Raw genomic sequence first — 25,457 nt, 5'->3', positions numbered from 1 at the left:
GAATGAAGAAAATTACAGCACAGGAACAGGCCCTTTGGCCCTCCAAGCTTGCGCCGATCGAGATCCTCTGTCTAACCTGTCATCTGTTTCCTAACGGTCTGTGTCCATTTGCTCCCCGCCCATCCATGTACCTGTCCAGATATATCTTAAAAGACGCTAACGTGTCTGCGTCTACCACCTCCGCTGGCAACGCGTTCCAGGCACCCACGACCCTCTCCGTAAAGAACTTTCCACACATATCTCCCTTAAATTTTCCTCCTGTCACTTTGAACTCATGACCCCTAGTAATTGAGTCCCCCACTCTGGGGGAAAAAGCTTCTTGCTATCCACCCTGTCTATACCCCTCATGATTTTGTAGACCTCAATCAGATCCCCCCTCAATCTCCATCTTTCTAATGAAAATAATCCTAATCTACTCTACCTCTCTTCATAGCTAGCACCCTCCACCCAGGCAACATCATATCTCAAAACCTTCGCTGTAAGGAATGTCTAAACAATGTCAAATGTAAAATTGTTGGTGTCTAAGACTTGTCTGATAATTGCCCCAGTGAAACAGTTCAACACGTTTTACTGTTTTAAGGATACTAATTTAATGCTAGATGCTATCATGTTTAAATCTGTATTTTGAAAATAACACCAAAAATGTTTTCTCACTCGTGTATGGGCCATAAGATATAGGAACAGAATTAGGTCATTTCGCTCATCAAGTCTACCATGCCATTCAATAATGGTTGATATATTTATCAACCCCATTCCTCTGCCTTTTCCCTATAGCCTTTGATCCCCTTACTAAATCAAGAACCTGTCCATCTATTGCCTTAAATATACTAAATGGCTTGGCCACCACAGTTTTCTGCACCAGTGATTTCTACAGATTAACTGTCTCCACCAGCCCAACCCCCCACCCACCCCCAGCTGAAGAGATCCCTTCTCATTGCCAATTCTAAAGGATTATCCCTTCACTCTAAGGCTGTCCCCCAGGGTCCTCGTCTGTCCTGCTAGTGGTAACATCTTCTCCGTATCCACTTTATCCACGCCTGTCAATACTGTATACATTTCAAATAGATTCCCCTGTCTTTCTTCTCAAGTCCATCAAGTACCGACCCAGAGTCCACAACCACTCCACATATGACAAGTCCTTCATTCTAGGGATCGTTATTGTAAACCTCTAGATCCTTTGCAATGCCAGCTCATCCTGCCTTGGATATGAGGCCCAAAACTACTCTCAATATTCCAAATGTGATCTAACCAGAGTCTTGTACCTTAACAGAACATCTCTGAACTTTTATTCCAGCCCTTTTGAAATGAATGCTAACATTTCATTTGCCTTCCTACGTGCCATCTGAATTTGCATGTTAACCTTAAGAAAATCTGAACCAGGACTCCTGAATCCTGTTACGTTTCAGATTTCTATTTTTCCTAACAAAATGAATAATGTCACTTTTTCTCACTTTGTATTTTTTCTGCCACTTCTTTGCCCACTCTTCTAGCCTATCCAAGTTCTTGTGCAGCCACCCCACTTTGTCAAAATTATTTGTCCTACCTATCTTTGTGTTAATTGCAAACTTAGCAACAATGCCCTCAGTTCCTTTTGTCCACTTGGTTAATATATAACCTGAATGGCTGTGATCTAAATACTGACCCTGCTGTAACTCCACTAGTTACTGTCTGCCGTCCTGAAACTAGACTCCTTTATCCCTCCCCTCTACTTTCTGCCAATCAGCCAATCCTCTGGAAGTACTTTACTCCTAACATCATGAGCTGTTACCTTATTTAGCAGCTTCCTGTGTGGCACCGTGTAAAAGGCCTTCTGGAAATCCAATTAGATCATGTTCACTGACTCTCCTTTGTCCAACTGGCTCATTATCTCCTCAAACAGGTGTAACAGATTTGCCAGGTATGACCTCCCCTTGATGAAGCCATGCTGACTCAGTCATATTTTACCATGCACTTCCAAGTGCTGTGTAATCTCATCCTTAAAACTGGACTCTAAAATCGCATGGAAGATCAAGTTCAGGCGAACAGGCTTATTGTTCCTAGTCTTCTGCCTCCTTCCTGGTCTAAACGTCTGTACATCTGTAAATACATGTATAATATGACTAAACTGTATTATCACTTTTAATTGTATTTGCAGGGATGCTCTTGGTCAGTGATTTTTGTTGATTTTGATGCTCACAATCGGAACAGACAAACCTTGTGTTCACTGCTTCCACGAGAATCACGGTCTCATGTAAGTAGAAAATCTTAACAAATGAAGAGACAGTTGTTTACATTGTCCTCATGGTTCATGATTTTATTATATTGAAATCCCTACTGTATTGGAAAGCTATGAAATAAAGTGCTGATTTGTGTATCCACCTTCAGATTCTCTTTTTGTCCAACAGGTATTGCCTGTGCTATATCCTGTGAATAAACAATTTTCATATGCAGTTAGCATTTCGGGAAAGTAATGGATTTATTAAAAGTTTGATTGGTTAAGTCTGAGCTGCATGTGAAAACCCAGGGATACTCATTATTCAAGATATTGTTTTGATTTTTTTTATTCACTCATGAGACATGGGTGTAATTGTGCTAGCCACTATTTAATGCCCATGTCTAATTGGTTTGAAGAAGGTGGTGGTGAGCTATCATCTTGAACCACTGCAATCCATGGAGGGTGGGTACATCCACAATGCTGTTAGGTATGGAGCCCCAGAACTTTGACCCAGCTACAGTGAAGGTGTATAGTTTCAAGTCAGGATGACATAAGTCTTGTTGTTGTTAGTGTTCCCGTGCATCTGCTGCTGTCAACTTCTAGGTGGAGGATGTTGCAGGTGTGAAAGTTGCTGTTGAAGGAGATTGGGTATTTTCCTCTAGCACATTTTATGACACTAGATTCTATTCTATTCTATTTCTATTGTATAAATGGTATACATTACTGTCATTGTGTTTTAGTTGTGCAGTCATTGATTGATGAAAGTGGTGCATGCATGACAGTTAAATGGCTACTTTGTCCTGCTGATGTCAAACTCCTTGAGTGTATTGGAGCTGGAACTATTCAGACAGATGGAAAGTATTCCATCACACTCATAACATTTGGCTTGAAAATGGTAGACAGATTGTTACGAATTTGTGCTTATTACAGTGTTATGTTTCCAGAAGTTTTCCAATCTCAATCTGCACAATTCAGCAGTGCTTTTTAATTGCAAAGTGTCTGCCTGTTTTAACAGCAACATGACTGTTTATATGTAATTTCCTCTGGGAACATGCATCTCAGTGATTAGGAATTTATTTGAATCGCATTAGTAGTGTTATGAAAGTGTTATCGCACTATAATCAGTTTGATTAGAGAGCTTTGACAACAAAGGACCGAAATTAGATGATTTCAAGTGTAATGAGGATTTTAAAAATCCTAATTTAAAAAACTGTAAACTTGACTGGACTTTCCCTCATTTAGGGAATGTTACTTTTTACGATTGCTGCATAGTTTTCCCTCAATTGTTGAGCTCTATAATAAACCGAAGAAACAAAAGTATTTAAAGGTATAATTTTTAAATGTGATTGGAGATTCTTCATCTGTTTTTGCTTGTGCAGATTGTTATGATCTCTGCATAGATCATTAATGTTTAAAGAGAATTTGAAACAACGAGTGATTAACTAAACTATTTTACATTTTGAACCAAAAATAAAATTTAATGTGTTAGCAAGTAAAATTAAGCAAGTGCTATAAATTATGCACTATAGTTTAAGTCTTCAAATCAGATCTCCTTTTACTTTCTAATTTCATCCAAGCATCCCCTTATGTAAGTTCTGGAAGGGTCATTCACTTCTCTTTCAGGTAACAAACCAAATATGCCACAACTGTAGAAATAAATTTGATTCTTTCTCTGCATTTCAGCTATTTTCCTTCGTGAACCACAGTGATCTATGTGATGTGGGTTCACCCCACAAGACTGTTAAGGAGAGTGACTGGAGGATTTTGACTCAGCAACTGTGAAAGAAATACATACAGTTTCACATCAGGATTGTTAGTGACTGATTCTGTTACTAGGATGCTAAATATGTAGAAGTTAGGTAATATGGCAAATGGGTATTGAATATTAATTAGTTGTATTAAAATATCTGCAAAAGGGCATTAGAATGTCAAAAAAATGAAAGTAGTGTAAAATGTGTACAAGAAAGAGCCATAATGAATGGGAGAGTGTATTTAAGTAGAACAGCAAGCTCAGTGAAGAAATTAAAGAAGTTTTTCCAAAGTATTTTGTTCTCAGAATACGCTTCACTATTATGCATTGAGTCTGTCAAACATGCATAGTGTGCCCTGGTGAAGAGTCCTGACCCGAAACATCGACTCTCCTTCTCCTCTGATGCTGCCTGACCGGCTCTGTTCCTTCAACTCCACACGGTATTGACTCTGACTCCAGCATCTGCAGTTCTTGCTGTCTCTTCATGCATGGTGTGTAGCTTGGAGGGGAATTTGCAGATTGCTGCATTCCCTTGCACCTGCTATCTTGATTGTTCCCGGTGAGAGATTTTCAGTGTTTGGAAGGTTCTGTAAAGGAACTTTGATGAATTACTGCAGGGCATTTTGTAGGTCGCGCACTATGCGATTAGTGTGAATGTTGAAGATGATGGACACGGTACTGATCTGTGCGGCACATCTCCACTTATAGATTTTCCTATTGGTGTTGTTTTATGTATTGGCCTGTGATGCACAAACGAATAATTACATACTTAATTTTTCTATACTGTCGTACTGCTGTTCTGTATCAGCTCGAGACTAGGGTCAAGTCAATTTTCAGCGGAAAATAGTGTGGGAAGGCACCAAAGTACAGAATATTTGCTTACAGATGTATACATTGATTCTAATAATTGATCCTTTATCATCTATATTAATAGGTGTTTGTATGCTGCCTTAGAAACATGACTGAGTTAGTGTTATGGTCATATTATTTGCAATTGCTGAGAAACTATGAAACTGAAATTATAAATTCGCAGAACTTTAAAAATGTCTGTCAGGTTCTGCTAGTGTTTCAAAATAAGGTGAGAGCCTCACTGACATTTGTACTGGGACTTCAACCGTTTGCACCTTACATCAATGATGTAGATAAGGGCGGTACAGACCTGGGGAGTACCACTGAAAAAGAGAACCGGAAGTAATGCAAACCGAGGCATATAAATAACAAATGGGACAGAACACCAATGCTTCACCAGAGGTGCACTGATGTTATCTAGCAGGGTGACGAAACGTCTGCAACCAAAAACACCAGTTCAGTAAGCAAATCTACAACGCAACTACGAGCTACAAATCTTCTCAAAAACATTAAACTTTCTTATTCAGTGTGTGCTTGCATATACTACAGAAGGAGCTGTACTTGACCTTTTTTGTAAATAAGGCAGGACAAGTGACTGAGCTGTCAGTAGGGAAGCACTTTGGGGCAAGCAATAATAATTCTGTTGGTTTTAAAATAGTTATGAAAAAGGATAGAGCTGATCAAAAAGTTAAAGTTCTAAATTGGGTAAGAGCAATTTTGACGGTATTGGACAGGAACTTTCAAAAGTTGATTGGGGGAACCTATTTACAGTTAACAGGGCAGTTGGGAAATAGGAGGCATTTAAATTAGATAATGAGAGTTCAGAGACAGTACATTCCTGTTAGTGTGAAGGCCAAGGCTGGTAGGTGTAGGGAATGCTGAATGACTAGAGAAATTGAGGCTCTGGTCAGAAAAAAGATGGAGGAGTATATCAGGTATAGACAGCTGGGATCAAGTGAATCCCTAGAGGAGTGTAATGATAGTAGGATTATACTTAAGGGGGAAATCAGGAGGGCAAAAAGGGGATATGAGATATCTTTGGGAAATAGAGTTACGGAGAATCCAAGGAGATTGTATAAGTACATTAAGGGCAAAAGAGTAACTAGGGAGAGAATAGGGCCCCTTACGGATCAATGTGGCTGACTTTTGAACCAGAGAAGATGAGTGAGATACTAAACGAACATTTTGTGCCAGTATTTACTGTAGAGAAAGACATGGAAGAGTAGCTTCTTCCCCTCTCTTATGATTTTGAATGTTAAATTTGATCTCTTTCTCTACATCTTCTCTGCGGCTATAACATTATATTGTGCACTTTGTTCCACTCCTTTGGTGCCCTTTGTATGTTATCATCTCCCTGTATAGCACACAAACAAGACGTATTACTATATCTCGGTATGTATGACAATAATAAATCACACTCAGACATTAAACCCAAACTAGGGAACTTGTGGAAATAAATCGTGATGTTTTGAAAAGAGTTCACATAACAGAAGAGGAGGTTCTGGTTGTCTTAAAATGCATAAAGGTAGATAAATCCCTGGACCTGATCATGCATTCCCCAGAACGTATTGGGAAGCTAGGGAAGAAATTGCTGGGCTGTTGGTGAGATGTTTGTATCATTGACAGTCACTAGTGAGCTGCCAGAAGACTGGCGAACATGGTGCCATTATTTAAGAAGAAAGAGAAAGATCAAAGGAGTTGTGAAGGGCATTCTTTTTTACACAAAGAGCAGTAGGAGTCTGGAACATGCTTCCAGGGACAGTGGTGGAGGCAGTTACATTAGAGGCATTTAAGGGGCTTTAAGATAAGCACATGAATATGCAAGGAATGGAGGGATATGGACCAAGGGCAGGCAGAGGGGTTAGTTTAATTTGTCATCATGTTCGGCACAACATTGTGGGGCGAAGGACCCACTTCTGTGCTGTGCTGTGCTGTGCTGTGCTGTGCTACTCTGTGTCATAAAGGCTGTAAGGAAAAGCCAGGGAACTACAAACTGGTGAGCCTTATGTCAGTGGTGGGTAGGTTGTTGGAGGTGATTCCTGCGGACAGGATTTGCATGCATTTGGAAAGGCAGGGACTGATTAGGAATAATTAACATGCCTTTGTGTGTGGGAAATCATGTCTCACTAAGTTAATTGAGTTTTTACAAGTGATGACAAAGAAGATTGATGAAGGTAGAGAGATAGACGTTGTCCACATGAACTTTAGCAAACCGTTCAACAAGGTCCTGCATGGTAGACTGGTTAATACGATTAGATGACATGGGATTCAGGGGGAACTAGCCAAGTGGATACAAAATTAGCTTGAACATAAGAGGCAGAAGGTAGTGGTAGAGGGTTGCTTTTTGGACTGGACGCCCAGGACATGTGGCGTGCCAGAAGGGTTGGTGCTGGATCCACCATTTTTCAGCATTTATATAAAATGACTTGGATGTAAATAAAGGAGGTATAGTTAATAGGTTTGCAGATGATACCAAAATAGATGGTGTAGTAGACAGTGAAGAAGATTATTTCACGTTGAAAAACACCTTGATCAGATGGCCCAGTGGGCCGAGGAGGGCAAATGGAGTTTAATTTAGATAAATGTGTGGTGTTGCATTTTTGAAAGGCAAAGCAGAGCAAGACTTTTGCAGTTAATGGTAGGAGTTTTGCCAAACAAAGAGACCAAGGGGTGCAGGTGCATGGCTCCTAGAAAGTGGATTCATATTAGACACTGGTGAAGAAGGCATTTGATATGCTTGCCTTCATTGAGTATAGGAGTTAGGATGTCATGTTGCGGCCGTATGGGACATCGATGAGGCCACTTTTAGAATACTGCATACAATTCTGATGGCCTTACTATAGCAAGGATATTGTTAAACTTGAGGGGGCGCAGAAAAGATTTACATGGATGTTGATGGGACTGGAGAATTTGAGTTATAGGGAGAAACTGAATAGACTGGAGCTTTCTTACCTGGAGAATTGGAGCCTGAGGCGTAACTTTATAGAGGTTTATAAAATCATGAGTGGTATGGATAGGGTGAATAGCCAAAGTTTTTTTTGTCTGATGAAGGATCTAGGCCCGAAACGTCAGCTTTCCTGCTCCTAAGATGCTGCTTGGCCTGTTGTGTTCATCCAGCTCTACACCTTGTTGTCTCAGATTCTCCAGCATCTGCAGTTCTTATTATCTCTTTTTTTGTAGGGTGGGGGGAACCCAAAACTAGCAGGCACAGTTTTAAGGTGAGAAGAGAAAGGTTTAAAAAAAGACCTGAAGGATAGCTCTTTCGCACAGAGGGTAGTGTGTTTATGGAACAAGCTGCCAGAGGTGATGGTGGAGGTGGGTATAATTACAACATTTATAAGACATTTGGATGATTAGATGAATTGTAAGGGTTTAGAGAGATGTGGGCCAATTGTTGGCAAATGGGACTAGCTCTGATTGGGATGTTTGGTCAGTGTGGACAAGTTGGACCAAAGGGTCTGTTTCCGTGCTGTATGATCTGTGATCACTCTCCACCAACATCTGTTCATGAATAAATCACAGCTGAGTACTGAATCCAGTTTGACTGAAATGTTACCAGCAAAATGTTAGCAGCCAAGAGATGTGCTGACACCTTACGCCTCGGATCACACAGAAATAGTGGTGAATTGAGCAAGCTACAAAATCAGTGAGAAATAGAAAAAGATGTTTTAAACTTAGGATTTCAAATTAAATTGTTTGACTACTTATTCTAAAATCTAATTGATAACATTTATGTAGTAATTCACAACTTAAATGTCAATTCATAACTTTAATTTCTCAAGAGTTATAGTTACATTTCAAATTTACACTTCATCTAAAACTCTTTATCTACTCGTCTCGAGTGAGCAAGTTTTTAAGGAAGTATAGTTTGTCACTTGAATGAATAATTACATGTACGTTTATGACCGTAAATATGTCGTTTATCATTTTGAATCAAGTAGAGTATATTGCTGCTGGGCAAACAAAAAAAAGTTTAATAATATCATGTAATTTTTTCCAGAATACAGATGCTGCTCTACTACCGTGTATTAGTTATCCTGCATTTGCTGTGGATGATGATGCATTGTTTGAACAAACTATTGAGAAAGTTGTTCGTAAACTGAAAGGAAGATATGGATTGAAACGCTTCTTAAGAGATGGATACAGGACAGGATTGGAGGATCATTCACGGCGTTACTATAAACCTGCAGAAATCAAGGTACTTGGGATAAGTTGTCACTTCCCTAAAGTATTCTAAGAAATGCAATTTTGCTGAGTTATATTTTTAAAAAGTCGTTTAAGTATTACTTAAAAAAAAGTCTGTTTTGTTGAAGCATTGCATCTGGCACTGAACAGGACAATTCACAAGGATATAAAAATAGAGGGGAACAGTAACAAGCTTCCTTTTCTTTCCTTGACAAACTGGTTGAGAAATCTTCAAGTGGGTCCTTTCCTGCTGGCTGTTGTAAGCCTACGTTCGCTGAGCAATATATGCATTGGGATTCCTACAGTTTCATGTGCAATAAGAATAGCCACATTAGCAACCTCATTAATGGTACCCAAGCTCCTTGTTCACTGTGTAAGCTGTTTCATAGTTGTTTAAATAGCGTATATTGAAGCCATTCTATCAGACAAAGTAAGTGGTGGAGTGTACAATGAAAAAGGTTCTTTCAGAGTACAACAGGATCTTGATCAGATGGACCAATGGCGAGGGCTGGCAAATGAAGTTTAATTTAGATAAATGTGAGGTTTTGCAATTTGGTAAGGCAAACCAGGGCAGGACTTAGACTGAAAATGGTAGGACCCTGGGGAGTGCTGTCAAACAAAGAGACCTAGGAGTGCCGATACATATTCCTTGAAAGTGGAGTTGCAGGTAGACAGGGTGGTAAAGAAAGCGTTTGGCACGCTTGCCCTCATTGGTAAGTGCATTGAGTATAGGAATTGAGACATCATGTTGCAACTGTATGAATACTGTGCTTAATTCTGGTCTTCCTGCTCTAGGCAAGATATGATAGAGTCATAGAGTTGTGCAGCATGGAAACAGACCCTTCAGTCCAACCAGTCCATACCAACCATAGTCCTAAACTAAACTAGTCCCACTTGCTTGCACTGGACTCCTGTCCCTCCAAACATTTCTTATTCATATGCCTATCCAAATATTCTTTTAAATGTTTTAACCGTACTGGTATCCACCACTTCCTCTGGAAGTTCATGCTCCACACAAGAACCATTCTGTGTTTAAAAAATAATTTCCCGTCATGAATTTATAAACCTCTATAAAGGTCACTCCTCAGCCTCTGACACTGCAAGGATAAAAGCCCCATTCTATTCAGCCTCCCCATATAGCTCAACCCTCTTTTTAAATCTCTCTCTCTCATCTTAAAAATATTACCCCTAGTCTTGATATCCTCCACCTCTGGCAAAAGACATTTGCCATTCATCTTATCTGTATCCCTCATGATTTTATAACCTTCTATAAGGTCACCACTGCATTAAACTTGAAAAAGTTCAGAAAAGATTTACAAAGATGTTGCTGAGACTGGAGGGTTTAAGCTATTGGTTGGGGGGGTGGGGGTGGTGGAGGTGGAGGATGGAGGATTGAGGAGTCCAAAAGTAGAGGGTGTAGTTTTAAAAGTGAGAGGGGATAGATTAAAAAGGGATCTGAGGGGCAACTTTTTCAAGCAGAGGGTGGTGTATGTATGGAACAAGCTTCCAGAAAGTATGGTGGAAGCAGGTACAATTGCAACATTTAAAAGGCATCTGGATTGGTACATGAATAGAAAGGATTTAGGGGGATATGGGCCAAATGCTGGCATATGGAACTAGTTTAATTTAAGACATCTGGTCAGTGCAGACGAGTTGGACCAAGCGGTCAGTTTCTATGCTGTATGACTCCATAATGGCTACCCAGGTCAGAGCATACCACACAAACTCATTAATGAGCCTGAGGATCTATTTTCAGCTCTTGAAAATGCCCAGTTTACCTCCGATAAGGTATCTCAAAAATTTGAGCAACAGGTGAAACTGGCTGTTTCACGTTGCTCCTCTGCAGTAGCAACACAGATCGTGATGTTCATCAGTAACAGCTGCTGCTGTAAACCTAAAAAGATAGTTTGCCTTGCATGCGGATAAGTAACATGGTACATGAATTTTAATGTTGTTGTAACTTCTCCTCCTAAGTCTTATGGTCTTATGATTCTTGGTTCTGCACTCCCCAGTCATTAGTAACATCCTTTTTGCATGTACTTTGTCTAGTTCTTTAGAATTTTATAGGTTTTATAGGTTCCATGAGATGTCTCCCTGCCCCCCCTTATTGCTCTAAACTACAGCAAAAGTAGTCTGAACCTATCCAGAACATACATCCTTCAAACATCAGTTCTGCCATCCCAGGAGTCAGTCTGGTATCCCTTTGTTGCACTTCCACCGTAGCCCAAATGTTCCTCCTTGGATAAGGAGACCAAAACTGCAAACAGTACTCCAGGTATGGTCTCCTCCAAGGTCCTGTACAATTGCAGTAAGTCATCCCCACTCTGTAGTCAAATCCTCTCTCTATGAAGGCAGACATACCATTTGCTTTCTTCAATGCCTCCTGACCCATATTCTTTCAGTGATTGTTGTATGAGGATGCCCCATTGCACCTTCTCCTTTCCCAACCTATTGCCGCTCGGATGTTAATCTGCTTTCCTGTTTTTGTGACCAAAATGGAAATCCTCACATTTATCCACAGTAGACGTCATCTGCCATGCATTTTCACATTCACACAATTTTGTCCAAAGAGAACTTTAAACTGCTGAACAAAACTTACCCATTTCTTTTAACACCAGCTTCAAGATAATGGGTCATAAAAAGTAAGGACAGGAGTAGTCTGCTCAACCCTTTGAACTTGTTCAGTGATTCAGGAGGGTGATGGCTGACATTGTTTATGTAATCCCTCAAGTAATCGTTCTGTTTTCCCACCCCAAGCCCAAAGTATTTTTTTAATTCCCAACAGATTACATCCATTCCTTTCCTTTCCCAGTCTATGAACCTTTTAACCCAGAACTTGAATTGAGCTTTCTGCTTGGAGATTCTGTGTCTCTCAAAGCCAAGTAAATTTTTAAGCCTCATTTCAAATCTTAACAAATTTGGTCTTTTTACCCAAGCTTGAATTCATACTGGTATTCCTGTGCAGTGGACTATAGAGACTTTCAGTCATCAGCTGCTCCCTCCCCCTGGTAGATTACTTGACAGATAGTTTCAGGAAAATACTAACGCTCTCACTGCCTGTCTCCATGACAGTGCAAATCATATTGGCTTTGCAATCAGGTAAATATACAGATGAACTTGTCTTTAGCCCCCAGTGTTATTCTATCTTGAAACTGAATGGACGTTTTAAAGCATAACTGATTACAAACTGACATTCTCAACGCCTTCTTGGGACTTTGCAGACAACTGGTCTAACTACTGTAAACACTTTGTTGCCATTGTTTCCAGGCCTGAACATTTGACACTTTGTTCCAGCAAAGCAAGGCTGGGCTTCCCTTTAATCTTCAACAGGCCCCCCATGCAGACTTCAGAATAGGTTACATGACCCTGTTTGATTTACCCTAAATTAGACACAGTCCCAAACATCATTATCTTATCAACCACATGTTTGTAACATTTTATTAACTGAAAATATTGTTTGTTCTTTCTTTCTTTTCTAGCTGTTCGATGGCATCGAATGTGAATTTCCTTTGTTTTATATTTATTTGGTCATTGATGGTGAGTAGAACTTGAAATTTATTTTGTTTGGAAAAGTAGCTGTTGCTTTACCATCTGAAACCTGTCACTTTTTGATTAATGTCGGACCAAAAATGTGTCATTTACATTAGATTACTGGGTTTACTATGCAAGGAACATAGCAATGTTAAAATTTGGAATTAACAAGTCAAATTGATTATTTCTAGTGTTTCCAAATGCAGTTTTAACTCTCAATTATAGTGTAAAGAGAATGTTAAGGATTCAACTGCCGTTACACATTTTCTCACTTTTCATTTCCATTGACTTTGAAAGTTTGGATGTAGATCCAACACCTGCCTTCATAAAGGAGTTGAATAAACCCTTAAAGGGTATAGGAAAAGAACCGAGATTGAGACAAAGTGGGCTGTGTTTCAAAACCAGCATGGACCTAACAGGCTAGATGCTAACTTTTTGTGGTGTGACAGTCTGTGGTTCCGTATTAATCATTAATATTTGGGGTAAATAGATCTGTTCATTTTGTTTGAGTAATCTAATAATGGCTTATGGATGCTTTCATGACAACTGAAATGACAATAAGCATTTATTTTTATATATTCCTCAAGATAGGATGCAGCTGGGCAAAGAAGTGGCAGATGAAATTCAACCCGGAAAAGAGTGAAGTGATTCATTTTCGAAGGTTGAATTTGACTGCAGAATACAGGGTTAACGGCAGGATTCTTGGTAGTATGGAGGATCAGAGGGATCTTGGAGTCTACGTCCATAGATCCCTCAAAGCTGTCTGGATACAAAACTGGCTGTCCATAGAAGACAGAGGGTGGTAGTGGTTGAAAAGTATTCAGCCTGGAGCTCACTGAGCAGTGGTGTTCCGCAGGGTTCTGTTCTAGGACCTCTACTCTTTGTGTTCTTTAAAAGTGACTTGGATGAGAAAGTGGAAGGGTGGGTTTGTAAGTTTGCCACTAACACAAAAGTTGGTGGAGTTGTGGACAGCATGGAGGGCTGTTGTAGGTTGCAACAGGGCATTGACACGATTCAGAGCTGGGCAAAGAAGTGGCAGATGACAATTCAACCCAGAAAAGTATGAAGTGTTTCATTTTGGAAGGTTGAATTTAAGTGCAGAATACAGGAGTAATGGCAGGATTCTTGGCAGGGTGGAGGAACAGGGGGATCATGGGGTTCACGTCCATAGATCCCTCAAAGTTGCCACCCAAGTTGATAGGATTATAAAGAAAGTGTGTATGGTGTGTTGCCTTTCATTGGCAGGGGATTAAGTTTAAGAGCCGCGAGGTTATGCTGCAGCTCTTTCAAACCCTGGTTAGACTACACTTGGAATATTGTGTTCAGTTTTGGTCATCTCATTATAGGAAGGATGTTAGAAATGGTGCAGTGGAGATTTACCAGGATGCTACCTGGACTGGAGGGCAGGTTGTACGAGGAAAGTTTGAGGGAGCGAGGGTTTTTCTCGTCGGAGAGAAGAAGGATAAGAGGTGACTTAATAGATGTTTACAAGATGATGAGACGCATAGATAGAGTGGATAGTCAGAGACTTTTTCCCCAGGGCAAAAATGACTATTACGAGGGGCCATAATTTTAAGGTTATTGGAGGGAGGTGTAGAGGAGATGTCAGAGGTAGGTTCTTCACACAGATAGTGGTGGGTGCATGGAATGCACTGCCAGCGGTGGTAGTAACATCAGATATATTAGGGACACACATGGATGATAGTAAAATGAAGAGTATGCAGCTTAGTTTGATCTTAGAGTAGGATGATGGGTTTGCACAAGATCGTGGGCCAAAGGCCCTATATTGTGCTGTACTGTTCTATGTTCTATATGGTGACATCTTTCCGAGTTACACCACGTAAACAAAATACTGTTGTTCTTAGAATCATTGCCAACCAATATAATTACATTAGTTAGAGAATTCAAGAACTTGACGGCCAAGCGGAGGTGACTGGCGCTTCTTTTCTTGGCAATGATCATTGCTTAACACTTTAGCCTGCAATTTGCCAACGTATCCGTGGATGTTGTCCAGATTCTGTTAAAGGTGCTTATCATCACATACCATTCCTTCCTCAAACAACAGATCAGCACTAAAACAAAGTTGTGAGAAAAGCTCAGCAGGTGTGGCAGCATCTGTGAAGGGAAAAACAGAGTTAATGTTTTGGTTCCGGTGACCCTTCCTCAGAGCTGTTTTAACAGATCAGTACTGTTTCATGTTGAATTCAATTGAGATAAGATTCTGCATGAAACAAGGGCACAATTATCTCTGGATGAGGTACTTCATAACTTACCACCGATATCAGCTTGTTATTGTTCATTTTCTAACCAGTTAGCCATATCTTTGTTTGAGATTTTTACAGGGTTTGGAGTTACACTCATCTGATTTTGCCTGCTGAAATGTTTTCTTTGAGTTGTTTCTTTTTAATCCTGTGGGACAGCTTGTTCAGCATGTGCTTCAGTTGATCCAATGAACTAATGCAGGACATCTCGGATGTCCTCGTTTTTCAAGGATTGCAACATCCCCCCCGCAGTGGTCTAGAACGCCCTTGACAGTGTCTCCCGCATTTCCCGCAACTCATCCCTCACACCCCGTCCCTGCCATAACAGCCAATAGACAATCCACCTCGTCTGTACATACCATCCCACCAACCTCTGGATCCAGCGCATCATTCTCTGACACTTCCGCCATCTGCAATCCGACCCCATCATCAAAGACATTTTTCCATCCCAACTCTTGTCTGCTTTCCAGAGGGACCACTCTATCCGTGACTCCCTTGTCTGCTCCACACACCCCTCAAACCCACCACACCCGGCACTTTCCCCTGCAACTGCAGGATGTGCTACACTTGCCCCCACACCTGCTCCCTCACCCCCATCCCAGGCCCCAAGATGACTTTGCACATTAAGCACAGGTTCACTTGCACATCTGCCAGTGTGGTATACTGCATCCGCTGTACCTGTTGTGGCCTCCTCTACATCGGGGAAACTAAGCGGAGGCTTGGGGACCGCTTTGCTGAACACCTATGCTCGGTTCGCAATAAGCAACTGCATCTCCCAGTCATGAACCATTTCACCTCCCCCTCCCCTTCCTTAGACGACATGTCCATCCTGGGCCTCCTACAGTGCCATAATGATGCTACCCGAAGGCTGCAGGAACAGCAACTCATATTCCGCTTGGGAACCGTGCAGCCCAATGGTATCAATATGGATTTCACAAGCTTCAAAATCTCCCCTCTCCCCACTGCATCCCAAAACCAGCCCACCTCGTCTCCGCCTCCTTAACCTATTCTTCCTCTCACCTATTCCCTCCTCCCACCTCAAGCCGCACCTCCATTTCCTACGCACTAACCTCATCCCACCCCCTTGACCTGTCCATCCTCCCCAACTGACCTATCCCCTCCCTACCTCCCCACTTACTCTCACCTGTACGGGCTCCATTCCCGCCCCTTTAACTTGTCTATCTCCCCTCCACCTGTCTTCTCCTCTATCCATCTTTGATCCACCTCCCCCTCTCTCTCTATTTATTTCAGAACCCTCTCCCCATCCCCCTTTTCTGATGAAGGGTCTAGGCCCGAAACATCAGCTTTTGTGCTCCTAAGATGCTGCTTGGCCTGTTGTGTTCATCACTTTGTTATCGCAGCACCGACTGTGCTGTGATTATCTTAATCTGATGCCTGAGTCACTGCTTGTAACTCCACTTTAAAATTAGCTTGTTGCTCATCTTATAACCTTATATCTAGTTTGGTAATTTGTTGTGTCACTGAAAAGAGTGTTAAAGCTAACCACATATAAAGAGTGATCGTATCTCAGTGATGGCATAGGTGTTGCAGGTTCCTGTTTCTGAACAACCTCAGTAAATCAGTTTGATTTTCAAATCATTTGTCAGGTTCATATGGTGGGATCTGAACTTGTAACTAGTTTATTACCTTTGCTGCTAGGCTACATGACAGAGCAGCATAAAATATCCTCAAACTGAATGCTTTGATTGTGAGCTGATATGATCTGTGTATACACTTGCTACCAAATTCCTGCAGATATTTATATTTAGCAGCCATTATTGTCACAATAAAGGGACTGTAAAAATAAGTTGTAGTGTTTAGTTAGCATTCCACATGTGCTGGTGAGCATGTATATCACAACATGACAATACAAACAAACTAATAATGTGTCGTAGTAAAATCTGTGGGTCAAATTAATGAATAGTGTTGGTAGATTCAAAATTGTGGAATTTCCTTTTGCCTTAGAAGTTATTATTAAAAATCGAGGCCATTTAACCCACTGAGACTGCTCAGATTCAGTTGATGAACAGCCTGATTAGTCTCACACTTTGGCTGTTTCCTTTTCTCCCAGCAACATTTTGACCTTGGTTTATCGAACTTTGTTTCAAATTTGTATTCACAACACTGTCAGGCAGTTTCAAATCCTAACTATTTGTTGTGTAAAAAAGGATTTTAGTCGTGTCACCTCTGGTTCTTTTGCAGATCACTGAAAATTGTTGCCATCTTATTCTCAATCCTCCAGCCCTTCAATCCTTAGAAATAGTCTATCTTTATTTATTCTATGCAAATTCTTCATGATTTTTAATATGCCTGTTAAATCTCTTAATTGCCTCTCTACTCTAAGGAGAGCAATCCTATTTTCTTTGCAGTTTAGTTGAATAAGTGTAATGTGCCATACTTGGACTATTCCAGTAAATCTTTTCCTTACATCTTTTGAAACTCTTCAAATCCTTTTTAAAGTATAACGTGTAGAATTGAGCACATTACTCCAGCTGCAGCTAAGCCAGTGGATTTAGTAAAACCTTCAAGTTTCTGTACTCCATGTCTCTATTTATAAAGCATAGAAACTCATATGCTTTATTAAGTGATTTGTTTCCCTGTCCTATTGCCTTTAATGTTTGTCACCCCATATCCCCAGGGTTTCTTTCACTCTTTGAACCCTTTAAAATTAGACGCACGGTCCTGTTTCTTTCTTTCTCACAAAATGTTTCAAGGGCAATCCTTCTTCTTGAACTCTTTGTCAGAAGGCAATTCCAATCCACAGCTTCAACACTTCCAACATGGGTGGAGCAAGGAGGGAGGAATTGAACTTCATGTTTGAGGCACCAACCTGCTTCACAGTTATTCAGCCAATAGATCTAGCCAGACCCCAAAGAGGCTCAGTAACTTTAGCAACATTTTTGCATGTGTGCTATATCCTGGAACTGAGAATATGATGGTATGGATAGAAAACTGCTTGGCAGAGAGGAAACAAAGAGTAGGAATTAATGGGTCCTTCTCAAATTGACAGGCAGTAACTACTGAGGTGCCATAGAGGTTGGTGCTGGGACCCCAGCTATTCACAATATATGTTAATGATTTGGATGAGGGGACAAAATGTAACCTCTCCCAGTTTGCAGATGATACCAAATTGGGTAGGAGGGTAAACCCTGATGAGGGTACAGAGATCCTTCAGCATGATCTCAACAGGTTGGGTGAGTGGGCAAATCACTGGCAAATGCAGTATAATTTGGATATATGTAAAGTTATTCACTTTGGAAGCAAAAACAAGTAGGCAGATTACTACCTGAATGATTGTAAATTGGGAGAAGGGACTGTGCAGTGGAACCTGGGTGTCCTTGTGCACCAGTTGCTGAAGGTAAGCATGCAGTTGGAAAATAAGACAAATGTTATGTTGGTATTCATTGCGAGAGGTTTCAAGTACAGCTGCAGGGATATGTTGTTGCAGTTATACAGGACCTTGGTGAGGCCGCCCCTAGAATATTGTGTGCAGTTTTGGTCTCCTTTTCTGAAGAAGGATGCTCTTGCTCTCAAGGGAGTACAGTAAAGGTTTACCAGGCTGATTCTGGGAATGGCGGGACTGGCAAATGAGGAGAGATTTGCAAGTTTAGAATTGTTTTCACTGGAGTTCAGACGAATGAGGGGGAATCTCATAGGAACTTATAAAATTTTAACCGAATGAGGCAAGGTAGATGCAGGGAGGGTATTCCCGAAGGTAAGTGTGTTGAGAACCAGGGGTCACCGTCTGAGGATTTGGGGTAGACAATTTAGGACAGAGTTGAGGAGACATTTCTTCACCCAAAGAATGATGCGCCTGTGGAATTCATTACCACAGAAAGTAGTTAATACCAAAACATTGAATATATTCACGAGGCAGCTAGATATAGCTGAGATTGTAGACTTGCTCGCCAAGCCGGTGTGTTTAGGTGCAGATGTTTTGTCACCCTGATAAGTAACGTCATCAGTCCGCCTCCGGTGAAGCGTTAGTGTTCTGTCCTGCTTGTTATTTGTATGCCTCGGTTTGCAGGGATGGTTGGCATTAATTCTGGTTGTGTTTTTCAGTGGTTTAGTCCAGTTCACTGTGTTTGTTGATGGAATTCCAATGTACATGCTTCTGATATACCTTTTAGTTTCATGCTGCTGTGGTGCATTTTTTTTAAATGCTTCGGTTTTATTAATAAGCTTACTAGTTGATACTTTATCAAATAGCTTTTGAAAGTCCACATATGCAACATAACTGCATTGTTCTGATCACCTTCTGTTATCACTGCAAAGCGTGATCACAGCTCTTAACAATTGCTGTATATTCCCTCAATTTCATCCCAGTGCCTTTTTAAGTGGTACAACCTACTGTCTTTTGGAGTGTTGTTTATTTTGTTGACATCAGCTTTTTTTTTCCTACCTTTTACTTTATTGATCCTGACTGCCGAGACTTTGGTATTGTTGACTTGTGCTGTCTTGCAGTTTTTGGGAATAAAAGATGAAATTCAAAAGACATTGTGAAAAGTTAGAGAAGGGGGAGATCGAGTGTTATTATAGCTTTTGACTTGTCTCATTGTTGCTATTTGATTATCAAATGTATCTTGTTCCACATATTTTTATTCGAGGTTCTTTCTGGTAGAAGTTGATCATGTGATCATCTGTCTTAATTTAGAAATTAGCTTAAGTTGTTAGCTATTAATTTCATACAACTATTGATGTGTGAAATATAGTTAACAGAATGATGGACATGATTTGACAGTGAGCCCTTCTTTCATATTGTCTTTGCATTTATTAGATAAGGAAAGAGCTTTAAACTAATTGTTCGTATATCCACATCTCTCCTGCTTTGTGAACTTGAATCCATACATGATTCTGTTGTTACCATGGAAAATATTATGTTTAGTTGGTTTTTCAGATCAGTCTAACCTTATCAGTTGCAATAATACATTTGTTTACTCCTTTCACTGTGAATGGATAATTTCACTGTCAAATGTCAAGTAATTTGGAATATTAAATTCTTGTCATTGTATTCAGGTTTTTATTTAAAGTAGGTCTTCTTATATGAAAAATATTCGATAAACATGATGTTGTCATAGGTAATGTTTGATATGTCTTCTTTGAATATTGTTCAAAGAGCATAGAATTATATGCAAAGAATATAAGCATTTAGTAAAGGATAAGTTGGTAAAAATATGGGGGAGTAAGCATATTTTTGGAACTGATTCTAAAAGATAATTTCTTCTATAGGGGTATTTAGAGAGAAGCCTGAACAAGTGAAAGAATACATGGCACTCCTTGAACCATTGCTTCTCCAGTCATATGATGGTAAGGAAACATTTTTATGTTCCTCATAAACATATTCAAGAAGGATACAGTTTATTATTTTCCTTATATATGTTTTTTGAATATGCATTGACAAAATAATAAGCAAATCTAATGTGTGCTTGGTATGACATTTTGAGCAAAACAATCTTTGAGATTACTTCATAACTGGCGAAGTAGGCACCGTGGTCAGCATGGACCAGTTTGGGCTGAAGGGCCTGTTTCCATTCTATATTACTCTATGACTCTATAACTGAATCGGTTATTCTTGTTTGTCCTTGGTGTACAAAATAAGATCTTTATGTGTGTGCCATGAGTTGAAATGTTTATTAAACTGTTATTTTATGCAGTGCAGAGTCCTCAAGTTACACAAATATGCCCTTATTTGTAAGCCTAATGCAGAGTTTAGCTTTCTTCCTTGTGGCTGTAACAGGTTGGTGGTTAATCCGTAAATAAAATATGTGACAGGTATAGGTTTTTCAAAATGTCTGGATCTTAAAAATGCAATTTATTTGGAGTTCTTTTCAATGGAAAAATGATTTTTAAAAATTCTAATTTTTGAAGATAATTGTTTTTAAAGTGTGAGTTAACGGAGTTGTAATTATGTCTGGCATTTTCTTTCAAGACCTGCTAGACTATGTAACTCATGCTGTGTTTCCCTCCAATTGGTGATGCACAGAGGCTACCATTTTATTTTATATCTTTCCTCAACAGCACTGCATCTGATTAAATTTTCTGCCTAATTTTCTGCATTGCTACTCTTCCACATTCTGGCTTTGACCCCTCTGGAGCTCTCATTTTATGCAGACTCTGCAAACCTGCTACAGTTGTACTGATGAAGATTTTCCAAGTTAATTTCAATGATTGTCGTATTAAATTGAGAATAGCACAGTTTTCCGTTAATGGCACCCGGTATCAACAATATGCTCTCCACGGTGAAATTTACCTTTGTGTCTGCACAATGTAATTCTTCATTTGTCTACCTAGAAATGTATTTTATCTAGCACCTACTGCATTACACTAAATCTTCAATATCTTATGGCAGTCAGTATGATTTCATCGGGTGAAATTCTGGACGTGGGCTGAATTTTGTATGGCTTTCTATTTGTTGCAATTGTCTGTACATGAACAAAGATATCTATGTTCTATGTTGAAGCTAGTAAAAAATGCCATATTGTAAAAATTTTTACAGTTAGTGAATAATGTATCAAAAGCAAAAGTAAGATTCTTTCACAAACATAAAGCTCACTCCCATTACTGAGTAACTTTTTGATTGTTTCATGAAAGGGTTTAATTCCTTATTTGTCATAAAATTCTACCCAAACATTTAAATTGTAGAACTACAGGGAAAAGAAATCAAGGAAGTATTAAGCAGAATGCTTTATTTACATTTAAGAGTACTACTTACTAAATTCACTATGTGAGCGGTGAGTAGACTAAAACCATTATTGTGTAATTTGGCTCTTCTTGTTGGGCAGTTTGTAATCCCTATACTATATCTTGAAAATGTAACCGTTTCAATAGAAATCTTATTCCCAGTGATATATTCCATTTTCACCAGGATAAGGTGAAAAGGGCCTTCACTGTGTTTGCCAGATTTCCAGTTATGCTTAAATCTATCTCTCTGAAAATTATGACATCTAAGAAGTTGATCTGACAGTGCTGTGTTCCAGCTCATTTATGCTCATTTAGGTCATTAGTGTGTCTTGTTGCAAGAGAGCTCCCAGCAGTGTTATCTCACATGATGACTTCACTTTGGATAAAAAGAATCCAGCTACCAACCAACATGAAGCAATTAATACAGCTCGTTGTAATTCTGTTAAACATGAAATGGCAGATTCATTATTTATTGGTAAACTGGCTGAAAGCCATAATGATGATTTTCACAAAAATACTTCATCAAGGACCAACATCATTCGGGCATGACATTTCTCTGTAACTATCATACTCTACTACTTGCATCGGGAAAAAAAAGCTAAAAATGATTACTCATCTGTAATTGTGAAGAGAAAACTACACTTATAATACAGTACTCACCATTTTAGTAATCTCAATTCTTTATTTTGACAAAAGCTGATGGAATTTTGCAATGCAAATGCCTGTGTTATTTACCCAAATTAGTGATTAATTGATTGCACTGTTATTGTCCAATTTGGTGCTTCTCAGTTTGTGCAGCTGCAATAAATAGAATTTGATTCTTAAAATTTATTGTAATAGAAAATTAATTGATAACTGTGTGGATTCAATCCAGTCTGCCTATCTTATGCTTATTGTATTGTTTCTTGCTATGCCTCAGCATGTCCTCTGTTGTCCCTTCCCTCATTTCCACTTCATTTTTCCTTTGAAATAATACTCATGCCTCTTGTATTTGATTTCACAGAAAGACATTTGGAATTGATTGCACTCTGTACAGTTCTGTACCATCTGATCTAACACGTAAAAATGCTGAATTACAAATGACAGTTCTAGACTAGTTTAAGTTTAACGGAAGAAGACTGGGAGGCTGCACTCAGTAAGAGGATTTATTGCAAGAGCCAATGCATGGGGGATAAACAATATTTCATGGTTTCAATTTAGTTGAATAAATGAAAACACATCGGATTAAGGAGGAACATATCAAACCTATGGAGCAAGTAGAAAAAAGTGGTTTCCTGTCAGGGAAGCGCTGATGTACTCAACTCTCACAAATGATGTGTATTATTTTTGCACAGTATATATACAATTTCATTGAAAACAAAAGTAAAAGAAATATGACTGATTTTGGGATGCACACAATCGTTTTCAATTAACCTGATTGACTGTCACAACTCTTTCACTCCAAACCAGGCTGTGACCTGCTCTTTGAGGTATTCGTTAAATATATGCCACCAAGTCTTCTTTGGCAGGCCCCATTGTCATCTTCCACCTGCTGGTGTCCACGCTGCTGCCACTCTGACAAGGTGTATTTCTGTATGGCAATGGACATGACCTGCCAGCATCATTCCTGTTTCCATAAAATGTCCTGTAGGACTTCTGAGCTGTCCCCATTTGGACTTAGTGAGTGCTGCCATTTCATGTGATACCCAGTATTTTTGGGACCCAGTGCTGGTGAAAGGTATCCAATCTATATGGAACATCTGATGTTCTCTCCCATATCTTGCTGGCGTAGATTTTGCAGTTCATACAACATTAGACTGGTAGAGACACAGCCTCTAGGCACTATTGTTGATATTAGATTCCCACTGTCTAGAGCCACTAAAAGGTTGATGCTGATTCCTTATTTTCAGTTTGGATGTCAGTCTCTGCATCAACCTTCTCAGAGATGTAGCTTCCTAGGTGGGGGTTGCCCTTGCCGCTCCGTTGCCTGATAGTGATGTAAAGGCCTTGTTGAAATTTATACATCATGGTCTTGGTCACCTTGTTGCTGGTGTGTAGACTAACCTTGACACTGCCACTGTCTAGACTAATGGCCGTGGCTTGAAAAATGCATGATTCTTGTCAGCCAGCAGGGCACAACACCTATGAAATCAAGGCCCATCACTTGATGTTTTGCCAGTGGATAACAAAGCCTACACCCAGTCTCAATGAAATGAATAATGAAAAGAAAAAAGGTATGAAAGAGATTGCAGTCATACCATGCTCCTACAATGATGTTCAAGGATTTTGTCATGCTTTTATTGGTGTTGGGAACACTATTGGTTCTTAATGTACCAGCTACAAATTGTATGATTTACCTGTTGCCAGTTATTTCTGGAGTGTACCATTTGTTTAGAATCATAGAGATGTACAACACTGAAACAGACTCTTCAGTCCAACTTGACTATGCTGACTAGCTATCCTAGATAAATTTAGTTCCATTTGCCAGCATTCAATGTTGTAACTGTACCAGCCTTCACCACTTCCTTTGGCAGCTCTTACCATACACACACCACCCTTTGCATGAAAACATTGACCTTAGGTCCCTTTTAAACCTTTCCCTCTCACAATAAAGCTATGTGATCTAGTTTTGGACTCACCCACCCCAGGGAAAAGACCTTGTCTATTTACTGTATTCGTATCCCACATGATTTTTACAAACCTCTTTAAGATCACTCCTCAACCTCCGCCGCTCCAGGGTTAATAGCCCCAGCCTATTCAGCCTTTCCCTGCAGCTCAAACCCTCCAACCCTGGCAACATCCTTGTAAGTCGTTTCTGAACCCTTTCTAGTTTCACAACATCCTTCCTATAGCAGGGAGACCAGAATTACACACAGTATTCCAAAAGTAGCTTAACCAATATCCTGCACAGCTGCAACATGACCTGCCAATACCTATTCTCAGTGCAACGATCGATGAAGGAAAGCATATCAAACGCCTTCTTCACTGTCCAATCTACCCACGACTCCACTTTCAAGGAATTATGAACCTGCACTCCAAGGTCTCTTTGTTCAGCAACACTCCCCAGGATCTTATCATAAAGTGTATAAATCCTCCTCTGATTAGCCTTTCCAAAATGCAGTGCCACACATTTATCTAAATTAAATTCCCTCTGCCACTCCTCGACCCATTGGCCCCTTTGATCAATATGCTGTTGTACTCTGAGGTAACCTTCCTCGTTGTCTACTACACCTCCAATTTTGGTGTCATCTGCAAACTAACTAACCATAGCTATTATGTTCATATCTAAATCATTTATATAAATGACAAAAAGCAGTTGATTCAGCAGCAATCCTTGCGGCACACCATTGGTCACAAGCCTCCAGTCTGAAAAGCAACACTCCACCACCTCCCTCTGCCTTCTACCTTTGAGCTAGTTCTGTTACCAAGTAGCTAGTTCTCCCTGTATTCCATGTGATCTAATCTTGCTGATTGGTCTACCAGAAGGAACCTTTGAACGAAGTCCATATAGGTCACATCCACTGCTCTTTCCTCCTGAATCCTTTGTTACTTCTTCAAAACAACTGAATCAAGTTAATGAGACACGATTTCCCACACGCAAAGCCATGTTGACTATCCCTAATCATTCCTCACCTTTCCAAATATATGTAAATCCTGTCTCTTAGGATTCTCTCCAACAACTTGCCCACCACCAGTGTCAGGCTCATCAATCTATAGTTCCCTAGCTTTCTCTTACCACCTTTCTTAAACGGTGGTACCTTGTTTGCCAACCAAGCCTTCCGGCATCTCACCTGTGGCTATTGATGATACAGATATCTCAAAGGGGCCCAGCATCACTTCCCTAGCTTCTTACAGAGTTCTAGAGTACACCTGATCAGATCCCAGGGATTTATCCACCTTTATGCTTTTTAAACCATCCAACACCACCTCCTCTATAATACGGACATTTTTCAAAATGTTGCTATTTGTTTCCCCATATTCTGTCTCTTCCATATTCTTCTCCATGGTAAACGTTGATGGAAAGTAC

At 39.9% G+C, this 25,457-nt stretch overlaps 1 protein-coding gene across 5 annotated transcripts in view; it reads left to right on the top strand.

The window, feature by feature from the left end:
* phkb (phosphorylase kinase, beta) overlaps positions 1 to 25,457 on the top strand; it is a 238,112-nt gene that overhangs the window by 100,164 nt on the left and 112,491 nt on the right. For all 5 annotated transcript variants that reach the window (XM_048546675.2, XM_048546671.2, XM_048546672.2 and 2 more), the window contains 4 exons: positions 2,135 to 2,230; positions 8,794 to 8,991; positions 12,458 to 12,515; positions 20,000 to 20,077. In XM_048546675.2, coding sequence (XP_048402632.1) covers positions 2,135 to 2,230; positions 8,794 to 8,991; positions 12,458 to 12,515; positions 20,000 to 20,077 — 430 coding nt within the window. The remainder of the gene's footprint in view (positions 1 to 2,134; positions 2,231 to 8,793; positions 8,992 to 12,457; positions 12,516 to 19,999; positions 20,078 to 25,457) is intronic.

The sequence above is a fragment of the Stegostoma tigrinum genome, chromosome 16 (assembly GCF_030684315.1).
Source record: "Stegostoma tigrinum isolate sSteTig4 chromosome 16, sSteTig4.hap1, whole genome shotgun sequence".
NCBI lineage: Eukaryota > Metazoa > Chordata > Chondrichthyes > Orectolobiformes > Stegostomatidae > Stegostoma > Stegostoma tigrinum.
This window is presented reverse-complemented; position numbering and strand designations above follow the sequence as displayed.